This window comes from Prunus mume, linkage group LG5 (genome assembly GCF_029339155.1).
Source record: "Prunus mume cultivar Tortuosa linkage group LG5, ASM2933915v1, whole genome shotgun sequence".
In the NCBI taxonomy this organism is placed as follows: domain Eukaryota; kingdom Viridiplantae; phylum Streptophyta; class Magnoliopsida; order Rosales; family Rosaceae; genus Prunus; species Prunus mume.
The window spans coordinates 6,835,654-6,848,309 of NC_142702.1; the positions used below are offsets into that span (position 1 = coordinate 6,835,654).

The window sequence follows — 12,656 nt, forward strand, 5'->3', positions numbered from 1 at the left end:
GTCGTTAGCATTTGTATTGACAACCATGCAATTTCCAAATAGTGGAAGGAATTTCAAAGAGACAACGCCTTTGTTGATGTTTCAGTTGTTAATGCATGTCCTAGAATTGTTGTGCAATTGCACATCCATTGCAAAATAATTGCATATAAAATTTCAAGACATACTGTGAACTTACATGTAATTACTCATAATAATTGGATAATTGTAAAAAGACTATGCAATTGCAGTACCATGACGCAAAAACGGAATGACTCTGTATAGATTAATGACTCTGAATGTAGCAAATTGCCCATCCACTAAAAATAGCTAACCCATCCCCTCCTTCCCTTCCCGACACCTCTCCCCCTTCCCCCATTCCCTCAGCTCCCTCCCTCCCTCTCTCTCTCTCTCTCTCTCTCTCTCTCTCTCTCTCTCTCTCTCTCTTCCCGTCTAAAAGAAACACAAACATCAAAGATCAATCAAACCAAGACATCAAGAATCAAACACAGCTCCATCAAACACGAACATGAAAAATCAATTAAACCCAAAAATCAATCAAACCCATCCCAGCTTCTCCATTTTTCACATATTTCGCAGGAGATGGAAGTTTTCATTAGTTCATGACTGCAACTTTGTGTGCATCTGCTCCATTTGGATTTAGTAGAAGGGCAGCAACCAGAGATTTAGTACAAGCCATAATAAATAATAGTTGAAGTTTAATGAATCAAAGGTGAATCAGATTTGGGGAAATAGAAGAAATCAAATAAATTTGGGATTTCTAAGAAGAGGTTTCTCAAGATTCAAGCATGTGAATAAGAGAAATCAGTCATGCGTCAATTTTACCCCTTGCTTTTAACGTGTTAACCAACACAACCGTTTTCCCTTGTTTTAAAAACACCGCCATGTGAGTGGCTGTACCTGTATAGCTGAAGCACCACAGAAGGACTCCAATTAATGTTGAGATTACGCATGTATATTGTCAATCTGACGCATATGCCGTATGCGACAAGCCATTTGTGACAGTTCGTAGAAGAAAAGGACGTAAATATCTTTCCAACTTTTTCAACGCGGTCCCTTCTGCTCCCAGCAGGGGCAAAGTGCTTCGATTGGTCGCAAGCTTTGAAATCAGGAGTTAGACGATAAAAAAAGCTTTGAAATCAGGAGGTCCTCTCACCGTGGAGGCCCCCTCTTTAGACTTAATAATGTCGTCTACAATTTGGACGACAGCTTTGTTTACCAATAAATAGAAGAGCTCCCTCTAAGAGCCGATACACACAACTCATCAAGATATTCAACCTATCTAGAATATTGCAGTCAGTTATCTTAGAAAAGATCTCTCTACTTCAAGGGTTCAATCAAATGGCAGAACAAGGTTAGTGTTAAAGTTTAATAGCTGATGAAGTTTACATATTTTTCCGTTACAATTACAATGTTCTAGCATTTTTTTAGCTCCATTCTATGAATGATCTCTATGGAGAGAAGCAAATATAGGAGGAGATTAATGTATTGGAGAAATTATACCGTAGTACTGGAATACCACGTGGCACTTGTCAGGGATCAAGACATGTTGCACTATATCTATTAAACTGAAATCTATCGTTTTCTTCATAATAAAACATTAACTGGGTCTAATTTAGCAAAAAAATAATCTTGATTTCTAGACTATTTGTCTCAAATTTCATGCCCCGCCTTGATAGTTCTACTTGAACATTTCAGTCATTTTCCACGTATGAGTTCCCACCACAATGACCAGCTTACACGATCACTCTATTACCACAATGACCAATACACCACCACTTTTCTTCCCTCTACCTCATCTATTGAAATATGCCGTAGTCACAGAGAGATCATCGGCATTCGAGTAATCCACCACTCTCCAACAGTCCAAACCAGCGTATTATTCCTTAGGCCGTGTGGGTCCCAAGAACCCACATACACAATTTGAATTAATTAATGGTATTGACGAACCGTCACATAGTGAGGGCAAAGAAACTCGAACACTGACAAGACAGCCAACCAATACGGTACTTGTTAAATGCATAATATAAAATTACAATCACAAAAGCTTTCATACTGCCTTACCTGTATTTCCAAGTTCTGCTAGCTGCACTATCGGAGAACAACCAAAAACATGGCTTTGGTTGGAGAGGCTTTTCTCTGTGCTTCCGTGCAGGTGCTGTGCGAGAAGATTGGTTCTCGTGAGTTCAGGGACTTGTTCCGGGGAAAGAAACTGGACGAGTCGCTTGTAAAGAAACTGAAGATAACGCTATTGAGCCTCAATGCAGTGCTTAATGACGCGGAGGAGAAGCAGTTCACGAACACTTACGTCAAAAAGTGGCTTGATGAGCTTCAAGATGCTGTCTTTGATGCGGATGACCTTCTGGATGTGATAAATGCTGAAGTTCTGCGATGCAAGGTGGAAGCTGAATATCGAACCGTCAAAACTCAGGTGTGGAACTTCCTCTCTACTTCTCTTAATCCATTTTATCAAGGCATGAATCGTAGGATTCAAGAGTTGTTTGATAGATTAGAACACCTTGCAAAACAAAAGGATGTGCTTGGCCTCAGAGAAGGTGTTGTTGGGGGGAAGATTTCTCAAAGAACTCCAACAACTTCCTTGGTGGATGAATCTTGTGTGTATGGTAGGGATGGAGATAAAGAAAAGCTGATGAACCTCTTGTTATCTGATGAAGCAAGCAACAAGGATGTATCTGTCATCACCATAGTGGGAATGGGCGGGGTTGGCAAGACAACCCTCGCTCAGCTCCTTTATAATGATGACAAAGTGAAAGAGCATTTTAATCTTAGAACTTGGGCTTATGTTTCGGAAGATTTCGATGTTACTAGGGTAACTAAAACCCTACTTGAGTCAGTCAGTTCAAAAGCTTACGATAATAAAGACCTGAGTTTTCTTCAAGTTGAGCTAGGACAACAAATAAAGGGCAAGAAATTTTTATTTGTATTGGATGACCTTTGGAATGAGAACTATGGTGATTTGAGTGTCTTGCAACGTCCTTTTGCATCCGGGGCAAGTGGAAGTTGGGTCATTGTGACAACACGTAACGAAAGTGTTGCAGATCGCATGCGCACCGTTCCGATTCACTTTTTGGAACAGCTGTCTGATGAGGATTGCTGGTTGTTACTTTCAAAACACGCCTTCGAAAATGGAAACTCAAGTGCACATCTAGAGCTGGAAGAAGTTGGTAAGAAAATTGCTTCTAAGTGCAATGGTTTACCTTTAGCTGCAGAAACACTTGGAGGCCTCTTGCGTTGCAACACAAATTATGAGAAATGGAATAGCATACTAAATAGCAATATTTGGGAGCTGCCTCCTGAAAAATGTAATACAATTCCAGCTTTAAGATTGAGTTACCATTATCTCCCAACTCATTTAAAACAATGTTTTGCTTATTGCTCAATTTTTCCGAAGGGCTATGAATTCCAAAAAGAATATATAGTTCTACTGTGGGTGGCAGAAAGTTTAATTCCACAAGCTGAGAGTGAGAAAAGAATGGAAGAGCTCACTAAGAAATACTTTGATGACTTATTGTCACGATCATTTTTTCAAAGATCAAGAAATGAGAAGTTCACAATGCATGATCTCATCAATGACTTGGCTATGTCTGTGTCAAAGGAATCCTGTTTGAGATGGGAAGGGAAAGAATCACATGAAGTTTTGAAAAGAGTTCGGCATTTGTCATATGCTGGAGGCGAATTTGATTGTGCTGCGAAATTTGAGCCATTATATGAGGTTAAGCATTTGCGAACCTTCCTACCTCTAAGAAGAGAATGGTATGAAAATTATGTAAGTAAAAGGGTTTTACATGAGTTAGTGCCATCTCTATTATGTTTACGGGTGCTAACATTGTCAAAATATTATAATATAGTTGAGTTACCCAATTCTATTGGTAACCTCATTCATTTGCGCTACTTGGATCTCTCTAATACTCAAATCAAAAGGTTGCCTTCTACAGTTTGCACTCTTTATAGTCTACAAACATTTGGCAGGTTGTCGGTCTCTTTTTGAATTGCCTGCAGACATGAGAAAATTGATTAACTTGAGGCATCTTGATTGTAGTGGAACTCAAATTGAAGAGATGCCGGTGCAAATGGGTAGACTAAAAAGTTTGAGAACATTGACTACTTTTGTTGTGGGGAAATCTACTGGATTGACTATTGGCGAATTGGGGGAGTTGTCCGATCTTGGAGGAAAACTTTCAATTTTGAAGCTTAATAATGTGGTTGATGGTAGGGATGCCTTGCAAGCTAATTTGAAGAACAAAAAAGATCTCAAGGAGTTACGGCTGGCATGGGTCTCCGAAGATGCCGATCATTCCGAGAAGGTGAGAGATGTACTTGACAACCTCCAACCTTGCATGAATTTGGAGAAATTGACCATCAAACTTTATGGCGGGACCAGCTATCCAAACTGGTTGGGAGACTCTGCCTTCAATAAAATAGAAGTTATGCGCCTTGTAGGTTGTCATTATTGCTTCGAGTTGCCACCGCTTGGACAGCTACCTGCTCTTAAGGAGCTCTTCATATGCGAGATGAAATTTCTTAGGACGTTAGGTCCTGAGTTGTATGGTCAGCCATTTCAGCCATTTCAATCGCTGGAGAGGCTGGAGTTTGAGGAGATGGCAGAGTGGGAGGAGTGGGTACCAAGTGGAAGTGGAGGTCTAGACTTTCCTCGTCTCCAGGAGCTGATTCTAAAAGAGTGTCCAAAGCTAAGAGGAAGCTTGCCTTGTGATCTGCCTTGCTTGAAGAAACTTTGCATGGAAGGGTGTGGAGTTTTGCATGATCAAAGGGCCACTGCTACTACTAGTACTAGTACTAGTACTAGTCTCAACTACAATTCTCTTGAAGAATTGGAAATAGAAGATGGATGCCAAACAGGTCTGTTATCATTACTAGAGACAAAGCTCCTATCCCGACTTTACATTAGAAGTTTTAATGACATACAGTGCTTGCCCAACATCAATCGACTTAAAAGTTTGAGTCTCGCGAATTGTCCAACCCTATCGTCGTTCCCTGAAGATGGCCTACCCACTTCGTTGACTTCACTTCAGATATACAGGTGTAGGAGATTAGAATTCCTACCTCTTGAGATGTTGGCACAATTAACATCGCTTCTCTCTTTGTGGCTAGTGAATAGCTGTGATTCAATGAGGTCCTTCCCCTTGGGCATTTTTCCCAAATTGACGACACTTAATATTCTGAATTGTGAGAATCTGGAATCGCTTTGCTTGATTGAAGACGAAGAAGTGGTCGAGAATCTCAGTCATCTCAATAATTTGAGAATCTCAAGCTGTCCAAATCTGGAGTGTTTTCCCCAGGGAGGATTGCCCACTCCCAACCTGACTGATTTGGAATTCAGCAGATGCGAGAAGTTGAAGTCATTACCTGAACGCATTCACACCCTCACAGCCCTTGAAAGTTTGAAGATAAGCGACGTTCCAAATCTGGAGCCTCCCAACCTCCGATATTTTAGTATTGAGAATTGTGAGAGACTGAGGGCTTCATCTTCATCAGTGGGAGACTACGGTAACTGGGGTTTGCAAGCACTTGTCTCGCTTAAACAATTTAGAATTGGTGGCAGGGAAAGTGATGAAATCTTGGAGACGTTGCTCAAGCAACAGCTGCTCCCAACCACTCTTCACACTCTCAGTATCTCTTCATTATCAACTCTGAAATCTTTGGATGGAAAGGGACTTGCACACCTTACTTTTCTTCGAAGTCTATCTATTACTGCGTGTAAAAGTTTGGAATTCCTGCCAAGAGAAGCCCTTCAACACCTCACTTCTCTTCAAGAGCTATATATTTATGACTGTCCGAGTCTCCAATTCCTGCCAGAAGAGGGTCTACCGCCATCTCTTTCTTATCTGAGAATCTACAATTGTTCTGGCCTGGAGAAAAGGTATCAGAATAAGACGGGAGAAGATCATTGGGACAGCATATCTCACATTCCTTGCATCCGGATAAATGCTGAAGTCATCATATGATGATACGACCTCTCTCTCTCACATAGAGACAAATTTAAACTAACTTTGGTCAGGTATGTACTTCAAATAACCGCTTTAACTGCTTTTCTTCTAATTCAATACAAAAACTGAAATTCACTATCCAAATAAACCGAAATACACATTTTAAATCATTTGCCATCAATTTTGCATCCAATTAACCTTTGCAGTTGCATCGAATGCTTCTTCCCAGATCATGCATGCTCTATGTTGTTCAGCACATTTTTATTTATTTAATTCATATTCATTTGTTCAGCACATTTTTTTTTTTTTTTTGTTCTCCATTAATATTTCATCTCATTTCTAATTGCATGCATTCCCAGCTTTTTGTGAATTACATTGTCACTGCTGCTTACTGGTCTCATGGTATTTTCTGATCAGAATCATTTTCCAGAAAAACACACAAAAACTCAATCATTCATCAATTACAAAAAATTTTAAGCTTTGTTTGTCATCTCTCTCCTTTTCTCTGTTTTTAGATTTGTTCATGTTATAAATGTTGGGATGTGTAATTTCTCTCCTTTCCTCTGTTTTTAGATTCTACTGTATTTAAATTTCTTCATGTATTGTTAGGATGTTTGATCTCTGTTTTGAGGTTGTGTCAAATCGAAAGTCGCAATTAGATCTTTTTGTGGAAGATCTGGAGGTGTACTTTCTAACGCTTTCTAAAAAAAAATATCAGAGAATCAATTTCCGAATAGTTCATGTATTTCATTTTTATTTTTCCGACAATCGAATATTTGAAGAATATATGCATTATTTGAAGACGTGCTTTTGACGTTTGTAAGATTGTTCTTCTATTTGTTGCACTTTCTAAATATAAAAATCAGCAGTAACAAAAACAATTTATTACCAGCGGTTATTGTATTATCTTACACACATGCCAAATAGTTTTGTTCAACTGAAAAGATTGACATGGTAAATTTATACTAGTCGCATGGTTCAAAGGTGGTAACTTTCCTTTTCCCCATCTCCCTGGTCCAGCTGCTGCTTCATCACCTAGTAGCTTTATGATTGTGTAGATATGCATATAATATCTTATCTGCAAATGAAATATTTTTTCCGTCCCACAAATCATTCTTTCAGCTACAAAGTTCTATTTGATGAGACTTGAAATGTTGGATGTGTACTTGCAGACTTGAGAAACTTTCCCATGTTTGGAGGTCAAAGCAACTTGTGTAGGCAAGCATGCCCGGGGAGAGTTTTACCATTGTATATGGATTTTTGTTTTTCGACAAACAAATTGCGGCAAATAAGGGGAAGGAAATGTTCTCAAGGTGGAGCTCTAGCAAGAGACCAGCATTTGGACAATGTGGTAAACGGATCTCAATCTAACATAACAAGCATCACTGTCCATTCATGATTAGGTAATCTTTCATCATAAAATTCCTTTCCCTACGTAATAACTTGAAAACGTCATTTATGAGTTTCCTTTGAGATGGATGAAAATGTGTACATATGTATGAATAACCTGGGACAGACGACGTTGAGGAAACGTCATTTATGATTTTCCTCCGGTAGGGAATCACATAAGTGTTCCTTATGCAATGAATATTAATGCTGCACACTTCATTAATGACTTGTTTAATTAGAAGAAACATTTTTTTATTGAAAAAAGATAGTAAAATACCACAGAAGTGAACAAGTACTCGTCCTTCACAGAACAGGAACAGATCTGATCTTAAGAGAAATACAACTGTAACAGCTTTAACAAAGAAATTATCCTTGAGCTGCCTTCCATCCATGAATTCTGATTAAACCAATGCTCAAGGTGAAGATAGGAACCTCAACCTATTCGGAAGCTCTTCCATCCCCAACCCCTTATAATTGTCGAAAACCATCCTATTCCTCCCTTTCTGATGTTAGCCAACTCACTCCAGCCTTCCTGAATAATACATACCACAAATTTGAGATACTATGGGCAATAAACAAACAATTGGTCTGCACTCTCCCTGGTTTATTTTGCTTCCTCATTGTTGTAATAGATAACAATGCCTTCTCATCTGATTTACTCATTTGCCAGAGTGGGAGGAAGGAAGACCAGAAGGCCGGTGTCCAGATTTTCCTCATCTCAAGGACCTGATTGTGTCTGAAACTAAGAGGAAGCTTGCCTTCTCATCTTACTTGCTTGAAAGACTTAGCTTGTCGTCTGGGTGTGGGGTTCTACATGATGAAAGGGCCAGTACTACTCGTAACATGGAATAATGTCTTGAAGAATTAGAAATATATGATGGATGCCCAGGTCTGTTCTCAACTTCTCATTACTAGAGACAAAGTTCCTGTTCGTGCTCCTATTTGATACGATGCCATTTCCAATTCAAAAACTTTTCAGGTATGTTAAGAAAGTATTACACAACTAGATGTTTATGATTCAAATTCAAAACAAAGCACAAATTGGATTCATATAAATCTACCTAATTGCCGTGACATTGATTATAACATTTGATAATTGAATATGCATTTTTCAGTGTCTCTTTCATATCTATTTTATTGTACGTACTTGTTGGTTGGAAATTAGTTTTCAGAAGCTACACGAGTTGGGGCAAACTAATGAACCAATTCTTAATGTCTTGAACTTAGGAGTATCTTGTTGAGCTGAGAGATGCATGAAAATGGAAAGCAATCGAGTTGAAATCCTCACTGGCTTTTCAAAATCTGATGAGGAAAAGTATGAGAAAACACATGAAGGTAAAATTATGTTGGTCCTTTTCTGTGCCTTTCACATCCGAAAGGTTTGCTTGCTGCAATTATTCGAACTACAGTTCCATTTCATTAGAATTTTTTTTCTTTGTTGTATCTCTAGACTCTCTGCGTAAGATTACCAATGGGAACTACCCCAACTTGACCCAATTTGGCATGGATTGTGTATTTTGAGATTTCAAGGTAACTGCTGCTAATGGAAGCCCTCCTTCTTTCACTTGTTGATTCTTAGGGAAAACTAAAGCGCATTGCATGCTCTTTTGTGGTAGAATGACCTTATCATCTTCCAACAAACTCAAGAAATGCATACTCTGATGTGTTGAAGTTGAAGATTTCGAGAAAGAATGAAAGCTGTAGCAGAAAACATAGGGCTGAGATCTCTCCAAGGTATTGCTCCACTCACTCACAATCTCTGTTCCTTGTATTATGAAGCTTACAGGTTTACTCATTACTGACCATCATCACACGATCTTGCAGGTGATTGTGTGGAGGTTTGCCAATTGACCTTAGTGAAATCAAAAGAGAAAAGTAAGTTTACTTTTTTATATTTGAAAGTTGGCACCTTTGTTTATATTCTTTGCACTAGACCGTTGCTCGGAACCATCCATCTTAATCTTTCTGATAATTTACAAGGTCCCTTGACGGCAGTGGAAGGGGCACATGTTTTTTACTAAAGGGATACTTAACGACAGCAATAAACTTAACATCCTTATTATATGCTTTCTATTAGCTCTTTGATCAGAGCTATCTTGTCCTGCAGATAGTTCATTTGTGTTTGGAGGGGTGGCCTTCATCTGATCTGACCACATGGAAAAGCTCTCTTTGTGTTGATGAAGAATTCTTCATCTCAAACAAGATAAACTGATGTTAAACCCTTGGGGGGCACGTCTTCGTTTGGTTTTCTTGCAAGAAAACTTTATCGGATGATGATGTTGTTGAAAGTTACTTTCTATGTAATGCCATATGCAGCCAGTTTGTTGGCCTTTGTCTATGAATCCTTCAAAGACAGCCATGGATTGTGTACTTAAACCTGTTAAAGCTCGTATTGTTGAAGTTCAATTTCCTCTTGTCCCGCATTGAAAGATTATAGCTTTATCTATGAATCCTTCAAGGGTAGCCAGTTTGATACTGATTGTTGTTTCCAACAAAAGCTTTGTCTATACACATTATCGCATTTTCGTCGAATGTTACATATATTCAATGTTTCCATACATTTCAAGAATTTTGACAAGCAGACGGTCATTGAAGTTCAATATGAAATCTTCTGAGGTTGTCTAAGCTATGGGATGGGCTACTCATGTTACCATTTTTTCCATGTTCTGTTTTTATAGATTGTTATGACCCTTCTCTTCCTTGTTACCATGAAATCTTCCTTGTTATGCCTTCACTTAAGCAAATTAGAAGACACTTAGGAGTTGGGATATTAAAAGTAGGAGCTACATGCACAACTCATCATAACATCTCTCTTAAAAATTTTGAGCGTTAACAAGTAAATAAACATGCACTCACATTTTATTTGCACTTAAAAATTAAAATTGTTGTGCATGGAACTAAATTGGCACTGAAATATTTTATACCTTCTCTTTCTTATTTCCATGAGTGAATGTATGTTTTGCTTGCTAAAGCTCAACAATTTTAAGACAAATGCTATATGATTATACCTCAGTTTCAATTTGGAGAAATATCACCTAAACTTATACCTCAGTTTCAATTTGTCATCTTAAAGAAAAATTTAAGAGAAATGTCACTTTAATTTTTCAAAATCCTTGATTGGTCATCTAACTTTAACACCATTCAATTTTCCATATATTTTAAGGGTATTTTAGTCTTTCTATTTTCTAGGGTATTTTAAACATGAAAAATTCATTATAACAAAAATTGTATATCTTTTAAACAATTAAAATTGAAAAAAATAAATAGATCGCCTTCCCCATCCCATGTGTCACTGGCAGCTCCAACCAACCTTGCTCACCTTGAAATCCATTCCCCCTTCCTCCTTCTCTCTACCATGGGACACCGACCTTGAAATCCATTTCTTCAATATTATGCTAGAATTTTAATTAATTAGATTATTAAGCAATTAATTGAAATTCTTGCAGTGGTTTCTAGCACTCTACACCATCTGACGATCGAGACCATCGATGCCAGAAAGAAGAGGCTTTACGGAGCCAAAGTCTGGGTGAAGCCATGGGTAGGCTTTAAGGAAGTGCAGGAGTTCAAGCACGCTGGTGAGTGCGAGGAAACGCTGTCATTTACCCCTTAATGAAATTGAATCATTTTTATTGAATTTAATTTAGGGACTGGAATTATGATTGGCTAAATGAACATTTATTATACAATAAAAAACAGAGTTTTTCTATTTAAATCCCAAACTTTTCTTTGTTCACCTTATATTCTAAGTTCACCCCAACTTTTGATTCAAATTTTCACAATTTCTAAGAAAGCCCCACTTTCTTTCCAAACTACCCTTAAATATACACACACAAGAAAAAATAAAAATAAAAAACTCATCAACCTCACACCCCACACCCCCGCTATCTTACCCTCACTACTCTAAGTTCACCTCACCCTCACATTACTTAATGAGATAAAAACAATGTTGTCAAATGTGCAGCAGAATTATTTTTTTATTATTTTAAAAATGAATTATTATTTTTAGAATGAACTTGGAAAAACGATGGATGAATACCCTACTGGAGATGGTATTAGTAAACACATGAACATAAATCAAACAGAGCATCTTGCTACTTCAAAAAATCAAAATTATATGTCAATTTGATCCACCTAACAAATTAATATTTCTATTGTCTGATTTGATATTTATACAATAGAATTTCATATTCCAATCCCATATTTCAAAATGGGAAAAGAGGGTGGTAGTTATACTTTACTAGTTTTTTTTTAAATTCCAAACAACAAAGGGTCATAAATCTTTAGATAAAACAAACTTCTCTTCAATAATCTTTGATAAAATAAAGGTGTAGAGGAGTTTGTGTTTTTCTAAAACTTAATATAAAGAGTGGTGGGGTGTGTTGGGAATGAGAACAAGAAAGCAAAGAACTCAAACGCAAGAACTGGAATGAATGACTTATTATTGAACAACAACCTTTGGCTATTATATAGCCTTACATGAACTAACAAACAGCTGAAATACAGCCCATGATTCACACTAACAGAAACATGGTAACGTGCATAAGGAAAGAGTCAAAAATAGTAAAACAAGTCTCCCTACATAGTAGGGGACTTATTTGAAATGGAAAACAAACCTAAATATTTGAGAATGCTATAGTAATTAGGAATCCTAAACCCGCCATTCCCTCCCTTAAACTAACTGCCATCAAGCATTTAGTTTACATCAGCAATCTCACAAACTCCCAACAGGCTCCGAAGCTTCTGAAACGCATCAACCTTCAGTGGTTTGGTCATTACATCTGCCACTTGATCAACACTCCCATAATGAACCAAAGCCATCGAACCCTCCTTTGTAAGATTCCTCAAGAAGTGGTACCTTACATCGATATGTTTGATGTGACCATACATCACAGGATTCTTTGAAAGCTTAATGGTTGAGCTATTATCACACTTGATATGAGTACAGACTTCATCATTATGCCCGAGCTCCTTCAATAGTATTTTCATCCAAATTGCTTGACACGCACACAGTGTAGCTGCTAAAAACTCTGCTTCCGTAGTAGATGCTGTAACAATTGGCTGTTTTTTCAAACTCCATGACACAGCACCAGAACTTAGCAAGAACACATAGCCACTTGTACTCTTCCTATCTTCCATATCTCCAGCATAATCACTATCCGTGAAAGCAAGCAATTTACCATCTCCACCTCTCTTGTAAATGAATTCCATAATTCACAGTCCCCTTTAGATATCCAAGAGCTCTCTTTACAGCTTGTAGATGAAGCTCAGTTGGTTTTGCCATATACCTGCTTATGAGGCTGGTGA

At 37.9% G+C, this 12,656-nt stretch overlaps 2 protein-coding genes and 1 pseudogene across 4 annotated transcripts in view; all 3 read left to right on the plus strand.

Moving 5' to 3' along the window:
- Positions 1-816: 816 nt before the first annotated feature.
- On the plus strand, positions 817-5,186 carry LOC148916751 (putative disease resistance RPP13-like protein 1 pseudogene; annotated as a pseudogene). The gene has a single exon (XR_016126950.1). The product of XR_016126950.1 is annotated as a putative disease resistance RPP13-like protein 1 pseudogene (transcript).
- Positions 5,145-5,981, plus strand: LOC148916752 (putative disease resistance protein At3g14460). The gene has a single exon (XM_089052275.1). It carries the CDS (start codon positions 5,145-5,147, stop codon positions 5,979-5,981), a length of 837 nt encoding a protein of 278 aa, XP_088908401.1.
- A 904-nt stretch (positions 5,982-6,885) lies between these two features.
- LOC103343431 (putative disease resistance RPP13-like protein 1) overlaps positions 6,886-12,656 on the plus strand; it is a 73,049-nt gene continuing 67,278 nt past the window's right edge. The window contains exons 1-3 of one of the 2 annotated variants that reach the window (XR_016126949.1): positions 6,886-6,917; positions 7,136-7,366; positions 8,023-8,241. The gene's annotated coding sequence lies outside the window, so the exon portion shown is untranslated. The other variant, XR_016126948.1, reaches the window with a different exon arrangement.

Bases quoted from the DNA above. Each gene is read 5' to 3' on its own strand.
- LOC148916752 (XM_089052275.1), top strand. From the start codon at position 5,145: ATGAGGTCCTTCCCCTTGGGCATTTTTCCCAAATTGACGACACTTAAT.